General features: G+C 41.3%; 1 protein-coding gene across 1 annotated transcript in view; it reads right to left on the reverse strand.

Moving 5' to 3' along the window:
- The window catches only part of brwd1 (bromodomain and WD repeat domain containing 1), a 54,317-nt gene that overhangs the window by 11,219 nt on the left and 23,189 nt on the right, over positions 1-19,909 (reverse strand). Inside the window, exons 22-36 of the mRNA XM_056284133.1 lie at positions 19,212-19,358; positions 16,633-16,703; positions 16,140-16,356; positions 15,777-15,893; positions 12,379-12,486; positions 10,671-10,795; positions 9,171-9,253; positions 7,215-7,326; positions 6,713-6,774; positions 6,216-6,371; positions 5,901-6,021; positions 4,923-5,048; positions 4,442-4,511; positions 3,363-3,416; positions 2,773-2,898 (exon numbers count right to left, since the gene is read on the reverse strand). Coding sequence (XP_056140108.1) covers positions 2,773-2,898; positions 3,363-3,416; positions 4,442-4,511; positions 4,923-5,048; positions 5,901-6,021; positions 6,216-6,371; positions 6,713-6,774; positions 7,215-7,326; positions 9,171-9,253; positions 10,671-10,795; positions 12,379-12,486; positions 15,777-15,893; positions 16,140-16,356; positions 16,633-16,703; positions 19,212-19,358 — 1,695 coding nt within the window. The remainder of the gene's footprint in view (positions 1-2,772; positions 2,899-3,362; positions 3,417-4,441; positions 4,512-4,922; positions 5,049-5,900; positions 6,022-6,215; positions 6,372-6,712; positions 6,775-7,214; positions 7,327-9,170; positions 9,254-10,670; positions 10,796-12,378; positions 12,487-15,776; positions 15,894-16,139; positions 16,357-16,632; positions 16,704-19,211; positions 19,359-19,909) is intronic.

The raw sequence follows: 19,909 nt of genomic DNA on the forward strand, positions 1-19,909 counted from the left end.
CACTTGCTTTAATAGCCCCACAACCATTTTTTTGTTTTTCCTCATCAAGTCAATTAATTTGGATTGCCCAATATCACAAATTTGCCTAAGTGGGCTTTATAGCAACACAACATCCTGTCCTTAGACCCTCACATCAGATAAGAAACAACTCCCTAAAAAAAACCCTTTGACAGGGAGAAAAAATAGGAAGGAAGCTCTGGGAGAGCAACAGAGGAGGGATCGCTCTCCCAAGATCGACAGCGTGCAATGGATGTTGTGTTTACACAATACAACATTGAAAGAAGTTAACAGAATTATCATGGAATTATAAAATATACTAGAAGAACCCCGCTACAATGTAGCGGTTTGGTTATCCACCCGTCTAAATCTCCCTCCTCTTCATCCTGCCAGCTAACCGCCTTCCCACTGCCCCTAAACCCCCCCCACTCCAACTCCCTCCCCCCAAATGCTCAGAATCATCTGAAATGCTGAGAAAAGCGGTTTTTAGCCATTTTTAGAAAATGCATATTTTGCATAATTATGCATAATTATTATAATTATATTTTAATTTTCCGCTATTTTTCTGGTCCTCTCTGTAACAATACCTACAACCTCCAAAAAAAATTAGGATCATAAGTGCATTTTTGCAAAAATGCATATATTTTGCATAATGCCAAAACATTTGTCCCAGAAAATTTTTTTTATAGGTGAAAAAAATCAAAGATGCTCAGAATCATCTGAAATGCCGAGAAAAGTGGTTTTTAGCCATTTTTAGAAAAAAGCATATTTTGCATATTTATGCATAATTATGCATAATTTTAATTTTCTGGGATTTTTCCCTTACTCTCTGCGACAATACCTACCACCTCCAAAAAGAATTAGGATCATAAATGCTTTAGTTTTCGGTCCCGCTATCTACACTAACACCACACACACACACATTCTGAAAATATATGAGTAGATGAAGGATATGAGGATGCCAAGCAGTGTATCAACACCACCAGAACAGCCCAGGACCCAAGTCATGCAACCACCATCACCATGTAGACAAAAAAAATAAAATAAAATCATCATGACTTAAAATTTCACCAACCATATCAATTAGACACATTTTAACTCAGCATCAGCAAATGGCTTCTTAAAGTCAGCAAGGGTCCATGAAACATGCAATGATGCAGCTGCTGCACTCTCTCATGCCGATGTTGACTTACAGACAGTAGAAACAGAGTGCTTGTATGGGGTTATCATATTTGCAGTGATCTGATTTTGTAGGGTAGTTGGCATTAAAACTGGCAGCATGTACAGTGTTGAAGTGCCACTTGAGATTATCTACTGTGCAGACAGCTACAGCTTGCATGCATATCAAGCACGTCGGTTTAACATTGGCGTGGTCCGGTAAAAGAAAACAAAACTGATCAGCCCAGTCAGAACTGATGGTTTTCCTGGTCAACTTCCCACTTTTTAGCGCATGCCATGTTCTTGGTTTAGTTAGTTGGTTAATCAGTTATTGATTATCGGTGACGTAGCTGGTGAGGGGTCGAGTGTATGGTGTGGGGTGAGGTCAAACTAAATTAGAGCAGCACACACTTTATTTCACGTTATGACAGGTGAGTTCATGCCAATGGGTCGGTGCGGGCCAGACATCCAGCCCATGGGCCGCTTATTGAGATTCAGAGGCCTAGGCTATCCACATCTTCCATCATTTGATATGATAATACTTGCAGATTTTTTTTATATTAGCCTTTATATCAAGGGGGGGAAAATCGCGTCTATGAAATGTTTATTTTTTTTACATGTATCTCATCATAATGTGCTAGCAGTAGAGATATCTTTTCATAATTGTGTGGTAGACATTGTCTGGGATCTGGCAATATCAGAACCATGAAGGTGGGATACTCCATGACTTAGCAATTTGAAAAAAAAATGTGCTTAGTGTCTAATGGAAACGAATATCATTGTTTTATTCAGTGAAGTCTTGTCATGTGCACATGAGCCTGCTTGCAGACGGGTGACCTGTGCAAGTCTTTTGACCACAACTTCTGAATCACTGCAATGAAAAGCAAATACATTCTTTTGTGTTTATTTTTCATACAAAGTGGAATGTAATGTCAGCCCTATGTTGGAGACAATGCAGAAATTTTCTGTAATTTCAAATCTGGATTACTTGACAACACTTTATCGCACAGACAGAAAACTAGCATCACTCGAAAGGTTAAGTTCCACTGTTTATTTTGATATATTTTGATATGCAGTAAATTGTGAAGTGATAGGGACTTCGTGACTTATTCAACTGAGAAGCAAGAGTGTGAAAACGGGTGAAGAAATTAGTAGAGATATTACTGTGAAGAAGTTTGAGCCGTCTTCATACCGTGCTTACTTTGGTATGTACAAATATGTGACTAGCATCATTATAAAGCGCCGGTTCTGCTCTTTCTTGCGATATATGTTCGATATCTTACATTATTTTATGGTCACATGAATAGACTCACAGTTGTGTGGGCCTTGCACTTAATGTCTATGCCATTTTTTACTTGTAATATTGATAAATACACAAGTAATGGCAGGGTGGGGGATTTGCACAGCCAAAGGCTGGCAACTAATGCAGCAGGGGAGCTTTTGGCCAATTTAGGAAAGTGTTTTTTAAACAACAAAAAAACTGATAAAAGACGTTAAGAAGGGCTTAAACCACCAGACACCATGGCTAGAAAAGCTTGCATTCCTGGCCAACAGTGATTCAAAAGAAGCATTCCCAAATCAACAGAACCCCACTGCATGCTGTACCAGTTGACTCACTGGATAGTTCTCTGGATCCACAGGATGCCTGAACGGTTCTGAGTCCTCACAGTCCAGGATGTAGTTCAGCAGTCTCCTGCACTGCTCCTTCCAAGCATCTCTGTCTGGCACCACCTCTACGGAGCGCTGGCAAAGTCAAGGCAGGAGAAAGGCAGTCATGACACAGCATAACCATATTTTATTGCCCCTTGTAACAAATACACAGCACTTGATCTAGGATAAACAAAGTCAGAGAGGATTCAAGTGAGGTTTTTTTTCAATGACTAAAATACATTCATTTACACCTTAAACTGTATGTTGTAAAGGGAGAGGCAAGAACTGAAGTACACAATTAAAGCAACTGTTTGATGACCTGAGGACATGTCTAACGAGACCAAAACAGAGAGTATGTTTAAATAGGCAGTCAAACCAAAAAAAACCCTAAAACAAGACTATATTTATCTAGACAATATCTTGCGCTTCTTGATTGGTCATTAACTTCATGTCTTTATGTTGATCGCAGGCTCTCTTTTAAAAGTGCTTAAGAAACACTTCTGCTTTTAAAACCCTTTCACAGTAAAACCATTATGGGCCTGCTTCTTTCCATTTACCTGACGCAGTCTGTGTGCGGAGGAGGTGCCTGGTGCCTCTGCCTCATCATCATCCTGAAGAGCATAAGCAAATCAAGATTAATGGACCATATCCTTTAAAATGGACATCAAACATATATGAACATGCCAATATATCCTCTATCATGTTTTTGTAGCAATGGGAGTGGTGGTAATTGTGGTCCCGAATCCCTGGTCTGTACCAGCCCCTTCTGAATGTCTCCTATTTGTGAATTGATATCAATATGCATCGACTATTGCGCTGAAGTCCTGTGGTTTGGGGTTTGAGTGCAACAAGGCCAGATTCAAACATAATGGATTTGCATTTCATAGTTTGAGGGGGGATTTTCCTGCTCATGGGTCACATGAAAGTTAAATCTATTAAGGAAACTATGCCTTCCTAAAAACAACTTGGACTCCCTTTTTCATTTTGTGCCTCAACAAGGCAAACGTGCACCCAGAGGCGTGAGGGAGCTGGTATGCTGAAGAGAGGCGTGAGGGAACTGGTATGCTGAAGCGCAGGGATGCGCTTCCCGATGGAGGGGGGTAGTGTAATGACCACGTATAAGTAGACTCGCTACCCCTTGCGTGAGGGAGCTGATATGCTGAAGCGCGGGTTTGGCTTCCTGAGGGAGGGGGGAGTAGTGTAATGACCACAGACAACTGGACTTGCTAGCCCGTTAGCTAACGGGTCAGACCCTTTAGTTGACTGGTTAGCTCAATCGCCCGTGGTGCGGGCGACCCGGGTTCGCATCCCGGCTGCCCCCTGAATTCCCTACATTAGTAGTAACTCCATCTACACCACCCTTTATGATTAAATAAATTTAAAAGGTGAAATCAATTAGTGACCATAGCTGTCACCTAGATTAACATGAGCAGTCTTATTCATGAAAAGAGCAGGCATTCCTAGCATTTAGTAGTTTTACTGTGCCATTTGTTTAGAGTGATCACTGAAATCACAAAACCCGTTATAGCTTAGAATAGTCTTCCATGCTTTAGTCAATATCAAATTGATTATCAGACTCTTAATTAATTAGCACATAAGAATCATTAATGAAGGTAATTAATGAAGCCAAATTTACCTCATCGTCTTCATCATCCATTTCTTCTACTGCATTGTAAATCTCCATGATAACTGTGCAGTTTGGATCACTGAAAAAATAGAGGAAAACAATTGCAATATAAAGACAGAGGGGAATATCCGCCAATTGTCCAAGTATGGCAGATTCATTCAGGGCTGTTTTGTTTCTATATAGGGCTCCACATTTATTAACTACTATAAACTTATTTAACAGTCTTATGCAAGTCTACAAAAGTAAAACACGATGTTTTAAGAAACTCACTTACTAGCTAAAAGACTTAAATTCATCTTACTATACGGTATCGGAATAAAATTTTTGGAGCATATAGTATTTTACTGATGGAGCTCAATTAAATTCCATCCAATTTTTCCACTTAAATATTTGTGATCCATTTGAATCTGCCCACCACCAACACATCAACCCTGAGCTAGATTTGAAAGAAGACTCATCCAGAAAATAAGCAAATGTGAGTAGAACATACTTAACAAACTTCTGGAGGACATTGGTGATAATTTTTGCTGAATGGGCGATCTTACTCCTTGGCTCATTAAATGTGCGGGCATTGTGGGCGATGTACCTGGCATCCCATATCAATGCTGACAGGCGCCTGTGGACCACCATCAGAAGTGATTAAACATATGCATCATGTACCATGACCTAACTATGCTTCAACCTTGCAGAGAATAAACTATCATACTTTAAGAGTGGCAAACTATTCTTTATATATACACACTCATACAGTAAATCTTATGTTTCGTTTTAGCCTGTTGGGGGAGATCTGAATGAGCTGGGTTTGCCACACTGAATGAGTAATGAAAAATTAAAACAAAATCACCAACTATTTTCAATTCAATGCAGCCTTCTTCTGTCTTTATGCATGCTCAATAATGCAGGTAAGAATATTACAGAAAGTTGAATCAGTTCATCTGGACACAACGTTTATTATGAGAAACGTTTCATCACTCATCGAAGTGACTTCTTCACTCTCAACTGACTGCAGGTATCCCCACCCTCATAAACAATACAGTGACTGCAGGTATCCCCACCCTTATAAACAATAGAGTGGCATAATGACAGAAACGCATGATCGGTTTCATATGCACGCATAAATCTAGTTAATGGTCACGGCAATTTGCATATGAAAGCGATCGCTGTTTTCGGTCGTTTATGCCACTGTATTGTTTATCAGGGTGGGGATACTTGCAGTCAGTTGAGACTGACGAACTGATTCAACTTCCTGTGTAGCCTTCTTTTGTGTGACAGTGTGGACAACATTTAGAGCCAAGATGACAAATAAAATTAATCATACAGCTAATTCTTTTAACTGCACCATTTTGATACTCAAGGCAATTAAAACAAATGATGTGAATTATTTACAGAAACTGTTTCTTTCTGCTTTTGTTTGAGGGGTTCTTTTTACTGGACAAATGAAGACATTTCTTGGATACATGGGACTGACCTGTAGAACCTGTTACGGAGTCTGAGCTGGATGGTGGCCAGGTCAGTGGGGTAGGCTATCACAGTGCAGTAGGTTGGGTACTGGACTATGTCTACAGGGCCGGCGAATGGAGCTGCAATCTCTATTGCAGAAACAACAAAGAATTTTGGCATGAAACAATGAAATCTCTGCCTCAAATAGACCATGACAGCATGTCTGTGTGAGTATAAGCTAAAGAATGACTGTTTTAATAAACGAGCATGTGTAAACTGAGCACTAACAAGCAAGTGAAAAAGAAAGAAAAAGAAAGCACGAGAGAGCTGTACAAGTACACACCAACGGTGACAAGTTGGTCGATGCCAGCAATGATACGTTCGCATTCTTCGTCTCTGCTCCTCTCCCCCCACTCCCCTGGCAGGGGCTTGTACATAAGCTCACTCATTTCATCTGGTGTCACTGGGATGCCCCCTCCTTCTTTCTCTGGCTGCTGAGCTGCAAAACACATCAAAAAGACAAATTTGTATAGCAGGACACTGAAATCTTGGTGCCAGGATTGCCATTCAGTGACGATCAAATAATTTAAGGTCAATGGGAGAAGCATTCAGTGTATCTGATATATTTGGGGGTCTATGATTCTGTGAATACTAGCATGCATGAACAATGACCTCACCAATTCCTGACTCTCATCATTAACAAAATGTGATGAATGAGTACTAATGTATTATTCTCTGCATCTGAGATGAGATGATGAAAATGTGACATTGCGGCCATTCCATCTGTAATTTGTTTGTGAAAGGGACAGCAATAAATCAGAGTCAAACATTCATAATTACCATCATTTGGAATAGCTTCCACATCCCAAGGACTGAGCTTCTCAGTTTCTCCATTGTCCCATCTGGTGATGATAGAAATGTACAAGTTTTTAGTTTGGCATGGATGACACAGCAACATAATTGGAGAAAATTCCTGGCACCACCATTATGTTAAACAAATAGAGGAAAATGGTGAGGCTAAAGCTGGGTATTGAAAAAAGGTTGATAACTGGCATGGTACATATTTCACGTGCTTATATCAAAGTCAAGGTATTAAAATGCTATATCATCAACTGAATAAGAGACAATCAATAATTGACAAAAAGAACCATAATCTTGGGAAAAAAACCAATGACCTACTTTTTTCTGCAAACATATTTAATAAAAATTAATTTACAAGCTTTCCATTTAGCAAAGAAAGGTATTGATAAAGTAAGTGTCTGAAAAACAGAAGTTGGAAAACTTGAACCAGCATTTCAAAGTTACAATCAGTGCACAAAGAATGCATCTTTTTCTACCTCACCTTACTTTGAAGCACTGGAAGTGACTGTCGGGGTACTCTGGCTGGTAAGGCTCCTGACAGACGATGGTCCCAAACCACCATGCGTCGTCTATCACTGAACGGAACCTGTCATCTGCTCAGGGCAAATTATCATCATAATTAGTCATCATGGACATAAACGCGTGGACTTCTCTTGTCACATTTTGGTGACACCCTCACAACACTTGCGATTCTATTAGGACGAATGCCAAATGATTAATTCCTTGGTGCCTTGTTTGTAGAGGTAATCGGTATAATGTGTTTCTATACAAGCCATGACAAATTTGGTTTCTAATCTGGTGTTTGGGGAGCTCATCTCGAACCCTTAACTCTCACATTTGAGAGCTAAATTGTTTCATCATCATCATCATCATCATCATCATCAGTTCTATAACCTTTTTTGAGGTCATAGGAGTGCCTCAACAGGTTGAGTCATCATTGTGTTTTAGTAGGCGGAGTACCTGGTGGTCCCTATCTCCTCTCCAGGTATGGATGGCCATTGGTTCAGAGAGGAACTCACACGCCTTTTGACAGATTTTGTTTTTAGTCCTGCTGGGTGTCCACACACCCTCCTCACAACAACCAAAGGGTTCAAGTGGGGGTGCCGGTTTAGTCGCCGATGACCCGATGGTTGCAGTTTAACGTCGTACCCAGGACTAAATTGTTTACATTTGATTAAAAAAAAAGTATACCTGTGTATATGTCTTTATGCATGCTCAATAATCCAGGTAAGGAAATCACAAAAAGTTGAATCAGTTCATTTGGACACAACGTTTATTGAGAGAAATGTTTCATCACTCATCTAAGTGACCTCTTCAGTCTCAACTGACTGCAGGTATCCCCACCATTATAAACAATTCAGTGGGATAATGACCGAAACCAACGATCGGCTTCATATGCAAATTACCGTGAACATTAACTAGAGTTACAATGGCCATGTGTACTATTCACAGAGGACTGGGGAATAGTTGCAATCACAGCATTGTAAAATGGCGACAGATGTACTCTTAGGCCCTGCCCCTCAGTTCAAGGATGGTCGTTCCCTCTTCACATAGATGGCCTCTTTGATTGTTTGAACAGGGAGTCAAATCAAAGGGGGAGACCATCCCTGAACCAAGGGGGGGGGGGGGGCTAAGAATACACCTGTCACCATCTTACAATGCTGCGATTGCATCTATTCCCTGGGATACCTGCAGCCAGTTGAGACTTAAGACGTCACTTAGAGTGATGAAATGTCTCGCTTGATAAACGTGTCCAGATGAACTGATTTACCTTTCTGTGACTAACTGGTATACTTTATGAAACGAGGCAGTCGACTGAACATTATGAAATTGCATACAAACTGGGATTACATAGGTCTTGACAGGCCATCTAAAGCCTATTACAGAACAAAATCCTAGACATTTCAAGGGTTTCAGATCTTGGGGTTGTTGTCAAGACCTCCTTTCGGAACACAAAGTCAATTCCAGTTTTTATGGAAAGGTAAACTATATACCCAGGAAATCCAGAGATTTTAGGTTTGTCAGACCGCTTCCCATCCAAAAATCACCTCCACAACGCTAACTCCTTTAAATTAAACTTAAGTGTTGGGTGAATTAAATTATTCTATGGTGTTGCCATTTATCCATACATTGCCAGAAAATGCCCAACATGCAGACACTTGCTACATCTGTAATTAGATTAGGTCTATGCTGCAGCTACATGCCTGCAGAAAGAGGAATATTCACTAGAGAACATGAAGCCATTGCCTGCATCATCATCAACAACAAGCATTTTCATTGGTTGCAATATATGTAAAATACATGTCAAACCTGTGATTCGCTGAAACATGTTTAGACAGTGCAAACGGTGACTCAAATGAAACAGACGTTACTACAGGACATGCAGTTGGGCCTTGCGTCAAAGGATGACAACATTATTAAGAACTAAGAGACTCACTTGGTTGCCAGTTTCTACGCAGAGCTTCATCGTAACTTTGCCTCAGCACCAAGAAATCTATCACGTCTGGCATGTCATGGTATCTGTTGGAAAATATTCAGAATCCAAGTTATTTTCAGTTCTCAAGCAGTAAGGTAAGTGCACAGGAATTAGTCTTGGTCACAATGGTCCAGAATTGTATAGACCGGTCACAGTTTTGTGGTATATACACATGGTACAGGGACAATGATATCACACACAATTTAAGTTATCACTAAACGGTAGATTATAAATTTCTCTCTATATATTAAAGTTCTTTGTAAAATCCTGTGCTGTTGAAAAATGTTGCAACCTACATTTTTCAACATTTCAAAAATAATGATTCCCTACATACACTGATAGGCCAAAACACTAAAACCACCTGTCTAATATTGTGTTGGTCCCCCTCAAGTTGCCAAAAGAATTCTGACTCGTCGAGGCATGGACTCCACAAGACCTCTGAAGGTGTCCTGTGGTATCTGCCACCAAGACGTTTGCAGCAGATCTTCTAAGACTTGTAAATTGCAAGGCGGGGCATCCATGGATTAGACTTGCTTTTCCAGCACATCCCACAGATGCTCAATCAGATTGAGATCCAGAGAATTTGGAGGCCAAGGCAACACCTCGAACTTTTTGTCATGTTCCTCAAACCATTCCTGAACTGAACAATTTTTGTACCATAACAGGGCGCATTATCCTCCTGAAAGAGGCCACTGCCATCAGGAAATACCATTGCAATGAAGGGGTGTACTTGGTCTGCAACAATGTTTAGGTAGGTGGTACATGTCAAATTGATGTCCACATGAATGCCAGCACCCAAGGTTTCCCTGGAGAACATTGCCCCTCCGCGAGCTTGCCTTCTTCCCACAGTGCATCCCAGTGCCATCGTTTCCCCAGGTAAATGACACACACGCACCTGGCCATCCACATGACGTAAAAGAAAATGTGATTCGTCCAACCAGGCCACCTTATTCCACTGCTCCAAGGTCCAATTCTGATGCTCACATGCCTATTGTAGATGCTTTTGGTGGTGGACAGGGGTCAGCATGGGCACTCTGGTGACCAATCTGCGGCTATGCAGCCCCATACGCAGCAAGCTGCAATGCACTGTGTTCTCACACCTGTCTATCTTAGCCAGCATTAACTTTTTCAGCAATTTGAGCTACAGTAGCTCTTCTGTGGGATTGGACCAGACAGGCAAGCCTTGGCTCCCCACGTGGTTTTAATGTTTTGGCTGATTGGTATACATTCCTAGTTTGTATTTCAAAGCCTGAAAATGACTCAAATTTAACAGGAACTCAATCTTATTGAATTCTATGCCAGAAATCATTTATTAGCAGCAGGATTTAGTCCTGATACTCAACCTCACCCAAATGGTTTAAACAAGACTACATCAATTGTCACAAGTTAAAAGTGAAAATATGATAAAAGGTTTGTGAATAGAGACAAATAAAGTGGGACAATTTGAACTGGGCTACTTACTTGACAGAAAAAGACTTGTCAGTGATCTTGCCAGTACCGTGGTCGATAAGGGTCAGTTTCAGACAGCACAGTGTTGGTGGGCACACTTCATATCTGATACCAGTGATCTTTACAAACTCTTGGTCCTAAGAAGCACATAGCAGTTCTTCCATTTCATTTTCACCCAGCTAAATCTCTCAATAAAGGGTTAGAGACATTGCACATTGCGGTCTGTTTAAAATGAACTACCTATCTAATTCAATAATCAAGTGTGCGTCACATAACTTCAACTTTGTCCCCGAAAGACAATTAGTATTGCCGCATAAGGTGCAACATAAAAAACAAACATGAGATTACATTAGTAAGAGTAACACAGACTCCGCATCACTGCATCAATACATTGTTCGCATATGATGTCACGTCACTGTGTTGCTGTGGCGCGAACTACAGATGGGGGGCAGGAAGTGATTTTCTACATAGGAAGCACTATCACAAACATTCAAAATGCCTATGTTTGGCATCATTTATGGTTGCTCAGATTGATCAAACTGAGAAACCACAAGGAGTTTTTATTGAGTAGCAAAAGTTGTTCATGGAGGGGGGATGCAAGAAATTGACCAAAAAATGCCAGAGAAAATGGCTTGCAAAACCTTGGTCTAGCAGAGTCAGATAAGGCTTATGTATGCAGTGACCACTTTGCCAAAGGTAATATAACTTATGTGGCTATGTTTATGTAGCTAACTGTTGGTCCATAACATGGAAAATTTTAAGATATGACATTGCAACTACAATTTGTGTTGTTTGTCTTAGTCTAAGACAAACCTTAGAAATTATAGTTGCCGGGTTGGATCTTAGCTTTCCCGTGTTGGGATTTGCAGAAGCGCGTTTTAGAAACTGACAGTTACTGTCATTTCCCTTAGTTGGGTAGGGTAGGCTACAATAACATGTACATACATCTTATACAAAAACAAAAGCAATTAATTTAGTGATGTTTCACTGGGATTTTGAGAGTGGTTAATCCAGTAACGTTAAGTAAACAACCGTAACGTTAACATCGAGAGGTGCCATGGCATTTACGGTTTGTTGCTAGGTTAATCCACAGGACCATAAAAGACAAGCCACTCATCCTGGCGAAAACCAAACGACAGCTATTGTGGAACACCTTGGTGCCAAGGCCATGGACCCAACCGCTAACAAAAAAAGTTGCATGCCTCCATACTTTTGTATGTTTCATTTGTTTTCTTGAGTGGTAGGATGTCTGGAGAACAAGGTAGTTACTCATTATCTACTTCCTCAGGCAAATCTTTTAATTCAGTTGACAAATTGCTCCTCTTCATAACATATGGATCACGTCCAACATATCTTATTTTCTGTTTATACATTCCTCTTGTAATATCGTCTAAACTAGCACAGTATGGGTTTTCCTCAATCTCATCCATTCTACTTTTCACTTCCTGCCCTCCATCTGAATTTCACACATCATTGGAATCACGTGACTGCAAACAACGTATGAACAAGCAAACAAGAATGCCCTTTCCAATTGTTTAACATTTCCATTTTAAATTCCATTATTTTCAGCATACAGAATGAGATTTGTAACTCTATCCCTGTCCCAAGTCCACCATTAGATTGGAAATTTGAAGTTTGGGTATGAATTAAAACATTCTCTTTTGACTGCATTCTGTAGATTAGTGTAGAAAACCCTGCCCATCTTGTGGCTTAGCCTTACCCTCAGCTCCAACTTTTTCCAGGGCTGTTTGTCAAGGTTGATAGGGTAGAGTTCACTTCTGCTCACAGCCTCCACGTAGGCCTCATGGCCTTGTCGGAAATAGATCACCTAAGTTAAAAGACAAGGAATCAGAAGTCAGCACAGCTACTGAGGATGGGATCAGAAACAGAACAGGCAGCAAAATCGTATTCATCTCTTAAGAAATGAATGGAGGTTTGTCCAAAAACTAGACCCCTCCTAACAGCATTCTATGGTACCCCCAACTGGGTAGACTTAAAACTTAGTCACATCCCAATGTTTAAAAAAAACAAAAAACAAAAACAAACAAACCCAGGGGTGCTTCTTGAGATAAAGAAAAAAGTTTGGAAGTTGTTATTTTGCAGGGATTTTAACTGTGTTCACAGAGTGAAGATGAACAAAGGCACTACCAATTAAGTTCAATGTGCCATCATTTTATGAATCATGTTTAAAAGCGAACCATAAGAAACTAAGTTATGTGGCCTGAAACACGTAAGAAGTTTTTCATGACTGCATTTTGAAAATAACTTCAGTCTGCATACACAGCAAACTAAGTGTTGCAATGTGGGACATTGCACTTTCTGCTAAAGGTACAGCAAGACACAATGATTATTTTGTTGTAGGGAATGACCATTCCTGGTTAAGTGTTAGAAGCAGTAGTAATAATCAATAGCAGTAGTAGCAATAATAATTTTGTTGATAATACAACAACATTTGTACATAAACTCAAGCATGCTGCACAAAATAAAACAAAGGCATGGAATAAAATTAAAAGAAAACAACAGACAGCAAAAAAAAAAAAATAAGGCAAATAAAATACAAATACAGCGATGACAGGAATACAAGATCGAAAGTAATTAAACCTTCAGGGAAGGCAAGCCTATAAAAATGAATCTTACGACGCAAGTTAAAATCAGTGACTGAGTAAGCAGATCTAACAATCGTAGAAAAATACTCGTTAGAGTTCATTCATTAATTTTCAGCCGCTTCTCCAGGGTCAGGTCGCGGTGGCAGCAAGCTAAGCAGGCACTCCAGACATCCCTCTCCCCAGCAACACGCTCCAGCTCCTCCTGGGGGATCCCAAGGCATTCCCAAGCCAGACTGAACATGTAGTCCCTCCAGCGACTTCTGGGTCTAGCCTGGGGTCTCCTCCCAGTTGGTCATGCCCAGTAAACCTCCAAAGGAAGGCACCCAGGGTCATCCTAATCAATTGCCTGATCCAGCTCAACTGGCTCCTTTCGATGGGAGGGAGCAGTGGCTCTACTCAGAGCTCCCTCCGGATGTCCCAGCTCCTCACCCTCTCTCTAAGGCTGAGCCCAGATACCCTACAGAGGAAACTCATTTCAGCCGCTTGTATCCGCAATTTCACCCTTTTGGTCACTACCCAAAGCTCATGACCATAGGTGAGGGTTGGAACAAAGACTGACTGGTAAATTGAGAGCTTTGCTTTCGGGCTCAGCTCCCTCTTCACCGCAACGGTGCGGTACAACGTCCGCATTACTGCTGATGCTGCACCAATCTGCCTGTCAATCTCCCACTCCATCCTACCCTCACTAGTGAACAAGACCCCGAGATACTTGAACTCCTTCACTTGAGGCAACAACTCATCCCCAACCTTGAGGGAGCAAGCCACCATTTTCCGGAAGAGAATCACAGTCTCAGACTTGGAGGTGCTGACTCTCATCCTGGCCATTTCACACTCAGCTGCAAACTGCCCCAGTGCACGGTGGAGGTCACGTTCTGGTGAAGCCAACAAAACCACATCATCTGCAAAGAGCAGAGATGCAATTCTGAGGTTCCCAAAATGGACACACTCCTCACCTTGGCTGCGCCTTGGAGATCCTGTCCATGAATGTCACAAACAGAATCGGAGACAAGGGACAACCTTGGCGGAGTCCGACACCCACCGAAAACGCGTTTGACTTTGTGCGGACGCAGCTCTCACTTTGGTTATACAAGGACCGGATGGCTTGTAGCAACTGCCCCGGTACCCCATACTCCCACAGTACCCCCAACAGAGTGCCCTGGGGTACACGGTAGTAAGCCTTCTCCAAGTCCACAAAACACACGTAGACTGGCTGATCAAACTCCCATGCCCCCTTCAACACTTCCGCAAGGGTAAAGAGCTGGTCCGTTGTTCCACGGCCAGGACAGAATCCGCATTATTCCTCCTGGATCCGAGGTTTGACAATCGATCAGAGCCTCCTTTCCAGCACCCTAGAGTAGACTTTCCCAGGGAGGCTAAGCAATGTGATGCCCCGATAATTGGAGCACACCCTCTGGTCCCCTTTTTAAATATGGGAACCACCACCCTTGTCTGCCACTCCACAGGTACTGTCCCCGACCTTCATGCGACAATGAAGAGATGTGTCAGCCAAGACAGCCCAACAATGTCCAGAGCCTAAACTCGCTAACTTAACTTGTAAACTCGCTAGAGATATTCTCCCATCTTTTGGGATGTCTTACAAAATATTTCCCCTTAGTCCAGTGGTTCTCAATCTAGTCCTCAGGGACCCCGGGCACAACTGGTTTTCTATTCAGCCAGGTAGTTATTTAAATTCTACTGTTGGATCCACCTTCCCTCTTCTAACTTCTCCCTCCAAACCAGCTTAATGCTTGGGAATTGTAGTTTGTCAGTCATAAATGGCAAAACTCATATTGTCGTTTATAATCTACACATGTAAAAAAATAAAAAATAAAGCAAATCTCTGCTTGTTGTAACACACTTGTGTACTTATAGGTGAAGCATTTACTAAGACAAAGATCGATATTTTCATTTTGCCAAGGGAAACAAGCATATTCTGAATGAGGCTTTACTCAAAACTGCGGGGCATGTCAATCCATCGCGTGCACAAAGTTTGATTGACAGTCAGCAGTTCCCCCTTTGAGCTTTAGAAGGGTGAGGCTTGCTGTGGAACTTTTTTTCTTTCTGATTTTTCCCTTTTTTCTCCCAATTTAGTGGCCAATCGATCCCTATTTTAATTCAAACACCCACCCTCGTACTGCATGCGTTTGCCAACTGCATCTCTCCGGCCGGCAGTCTCGAAGGAGACGCCTCCCCACTTTCGTGACAAGGCGAATCTAGGCCGAACCACTGCTTTTTCCGACACACACAGAGACGCATTCATGTGACGAACACAAGCCGACTCCGCCCCCCCTCCCGAAGACAGTGTTTCCAATGATTGCTGCTTCATCAAGTCCGGCCATAGTCGGATCTGACGAGACCGGGGCGCGAACCCCAGTCCCCAGTGGGCAACTGCATCGACACAAAGCCGATGCTTAGACCGCTACACCACCGCGGACCGCAACATCTTGTATTCTACCTATATTCCGTTCAGCACCATCAATTATTTGTTGCATTATTACATGGCTTTACGTACTTCATCACCCATTTGGGGAACAAAAGGAGATTTGCGGGGAGTGACATCAGTGATCCACGGTGAGGGTCGGAACTCATTGGACACCTCTCTGTTGATGGATGGCCTGGCCTTAGGACGCTAAATAGAGAACGGAAATAGAAGACGTTATTGAGCAGACAACAATTTTTTGGTCATTGTTAATGATCATCCTGACAATTGACGATTTGGCAGACTTTTCAAAGAATTTTTTTCTTTAAGTAAAGGCTTTTGACACTATTGAACACACAGGTTGAATCAATATGGGTTTCACACTATGAAATTTGCATGATAGATAAGTTACACAGATGTTTTACATTCAGATCTATGCTCTGTTATTAAACTAACCCTGGGAGTCTTGCTTTTTGCTTTCTTGGCCTTCTGCTTGCTTTTCTTCTTTGGCTGCTCCTCCTCATCACTCTGCTGTTTCTCCTCTTCCTCGACCTCTTCCTCCTCTGAGCTGCTGAGTTGGCGGCGTGCCCGTTTCCTTGACGATAAGGGGGTGGAAGGCTGCAGGTTGATACCAGCATCTGCCGTCCAATCCGAGTATTCACTCGATGAGTGGCTGTCCAAAATAAAATCACTTACAAATTACTATGTTAAGTTACATGCCAAAACTGTTTCAGAGTAATTCCTGTTCATTGTTTATACCTACCAGGAGCACACAATATGCAAGGTGTGCCTATCGGCAATACAACATGTTACAAATACTTTAAAATATAGAGTACTTGTGCAGATGCAGGAAACCCCAGCCAATTTAATACACTCAAGTTAAAAGCAAATGCTAAAAATCATTCAGAAGCACTACTAGACAAAATATAGGACGTCAAAAGATTTTTACCTTGAGGAGTCACTCCGCCATTCCTCCTCATCTATGGATGAGTCCAGTTCGCTACCATCCAACTCATTGTCCTAGCGACAAGGAAAAAAACTGCTCAAAATTCCAGGGTACAAGAAAGTTCAATTTTAGGAGTAATACATTTACACTGTAGCCCACATTCTAATTAGGAACACATTTTCCCCAGTATCCATGTCAAGTACACGTACTATGCACTGCAGAAATGTCAGAGAAGAAGGGCAGCCAGGACACTCCAGGAGCAGTTCATTATCAAAGAGAAATATTAGAGTTCAATGTCATACTTAAGGACACACGGTTAAAAGCTGTTGTATTTAACTTTGGAAAGATAAGTTATTTTGATATAACAACCCCTCAAAACTCAGCCAACCCCCCCCCCTCTTCATGTCCTCCTTCTCTCCCATAACCCCTCCCTCCAAACCAGTTTTATGTGCATACACGAGTTTGCCCGACACAACTGGCAAAATTCATACTGTTGTTAATCTATGCATATAAAAACATTTTTTCAGTGAATCGCTCAGTTTACACCAACACTGTTGTTGTGAGGCACTGTTTTACTTATCGGTGACATTTTTATAAAGATCGCTATTTCCAAAGCACTGCCGGCATCTTGTGTGATGACCTCTGTCCAAGATTAATGCAGTGAAGATAGTAAAATGTAGGCCAGTTGTTCATCTATGCATGCAGAAATTTTTTTTTTTCGGCAAATCACTTTGTTACTCCAACAAGAATGCCATTTCCAAGGTACCGGGCTGCCTTGTGTGTGCAGACAACATGATTTGACAGTGAATGGTTGTTTCATTTGGACCGAAGGATTTTGTTTTTTGTGATTTGGAATGCACCCCAAGGAGCAGCCATAGAGACAGGACTTTTTCCACGGACGTTTACTTGATGGCTATCCATTGGTAGATAATGGAAATTTCCCCAAATATGACAAAATGGTGTTTAAAGAAATGGTGTTTTACCTACAGCAGGTTTAACTGGTAAATGTGGCTGTGGTGGAGTCCCTGTGGTCCTCCACTTAATGTGCCCATGCACATACCACCAGCTGCACACAGGAAGTGCTACAGGTCACTGGTGAACATTGACCAAGATTATCTGTTCCTTACCAGTTTGAGAAAACCTTGAGATCTACATTAAAATAGTTAGTCTCCATATCCACAATCTCCATGCTTGATCCTATCTCTACCAAACTCCTTAAAGAGCTGCTCCTGATCTTACAGGGCTTTTCCTGCATAGAGAATTACGAGGCGGCCGCCTCCGTCAAATTCCGTCCCGCCTCCAGCTCTCAATGGATGTCTTAATGAAAAACACAATTTTCTAATGAGCGTTGCACTCGGTGGATGTCATTTTTAGCTGCAATTGCGGCATTACGCCATCGCTGATGTGGTGGCATTGTATCATAATCAGCACAGTGCACCTGGAAAGGGGGGGAAAGGAGCTGCAATTTTCCATTAGTTTCCAGTTGTGAAAAGTCTAAATTAAAGCAAAGGCTTTTATGTTATATTTATGTTCAACTACACTGCAAGAGGGCCCGTGTGAACTTTAAATGAAAACAATATCTACTACTACTACTACTACTTTCGGCTGCTCCCGTTAGGGGTCGCCACAGCGGCTCAGCCGTTTCCATTTCTTCCTGTCTTCTGCATCTTCCTCTGTCACACCAGCCATCTGCATGTCTTCCCTCACCACATCCATAAACCTCCTCTTTGGCCTTCCTCTTTTCCTCTTCCATGGCAGCTCCATATTCATGCTGAATATGGAGCTGCCAGGAAAATGAAAACAAAATATTCGATTTAATTTAAAAAAAAACTTTGCTGTTAAGTGTGTAAATTTAACACATTATCATTTATGTTGTATTTAATTTAATATTGAACAGGGCACCTTTATTTTTTTTTAAAATAAAATATGCTTTAACGTGACAATTGTCATTTTCTTCAATCATAAAATTATTAGAACTCCTATAATACGTTGCTTGTAAAAGAAAAAGTGTTTGCTTGAGCCAGTTGAAGGCATGGTACACATACACGTGTGTGCGCATGATCAGGATGGTACCAGCTCTGCCTTAATTTGGCCAGGAAAAACCCTGTCTTAGCTGCCCCATAGCTCAACATCAATAATCAGTCACTCTCAATCGATTTAGTTATTCAAAACAAGTATAGACTTTTAAGTAAAAAAGGGATCGTAACCCTAAAAGATATTAACACTGATTTCCTTCATACAGAAAACTTCCTGCATCCATCAGAGGTAAACTCCTCCTACACCTTCAAATCAAAATGAAACCCCATCTCTTCCCATATTTCTAGTTTACCCAGACTAGCCTCACTTCAGTCTGACAGTCATTGTGTGAATATCTCTCTAATCACGTGTCACCATTATTTCTGTTATTGTCATTTATGGTTTGCTGTGTAGTTCTTGATCTGTATATTTTCAGTTGATCTTTTCTTCCTTTTAATGTAAATAGCATCGAGGCAGCTCTGTGAAATGCACTTTAAATAAACTTGCCCTGATAAGAGTAACCTTGTTTGATTTACTACCCATAGGAGATGTAAAATGGGCTGTACCTCTGAGGTTGCCGTCTCCTCTCCTTCTTCACATGACAAGTCAATAAATTCCAAAAAATCACTCTGCGAGCCAGAAAGAGCTTCATGTCTCTGTTTCTTGTGGGCCTGGGCTCTCTTCACCATGGGGAGCTCATCATCGGAATCATCCTAAGAGGACATGGGGGTTAAAAATAGAAAATGTCATGTATACCAAGTATTCTATATGGGATTTATGATATGCCCTGATTGGATGCCTGTAATTGACATTGTAAAACAGATGCTTTTGCACCAATTCAACAGAGCTAAAGTTAGCTCATCCAAGTTCATTTCTAGCTAACCAAGAACCTAGAAAAGCAAGCAGACACATCAGAAACACTTAAAAACTTTTATCAAAAGATTGATTTGTTTGAGCACATTAAAGGTAATACAGCATATGTGAATTTCATCTCTGTCAATGGTGTTTCTGTGAAATTCTACCTCAAATGAAACCACATGGGCAATACTAAGTGATAGAATATGAAGCAGGGACTGAGAGAGGCTAGTGGTGGGGGTACAGAAAAAAAATAAACCAACTTCTTACCAATGAGGGATTTGATTTAAGCAAAGAAAATCCTTTAATATTTTACACCAGTATATATTTTTGGATCCATTCACTCATTTTTGGAGACTGCATTCACATAGATGATAATTTAATGTAAAACTAAATGTCAGTTTGTGAG

Source organism: Lampris incognitus, chromosome 7, assembly GCF_029633865.1.
Source record: "Lampris incognitus isolate fLamInc1 chromosome 7, fLamInc1.hap2, whole genome shotgun sequence".
Classification (NCBI taxonomy): Eukaryota; Metazoa; Chordata; class Actinopteri; order Lampriformes; family Lampridae; genus Lampris; species Lampris incognitus.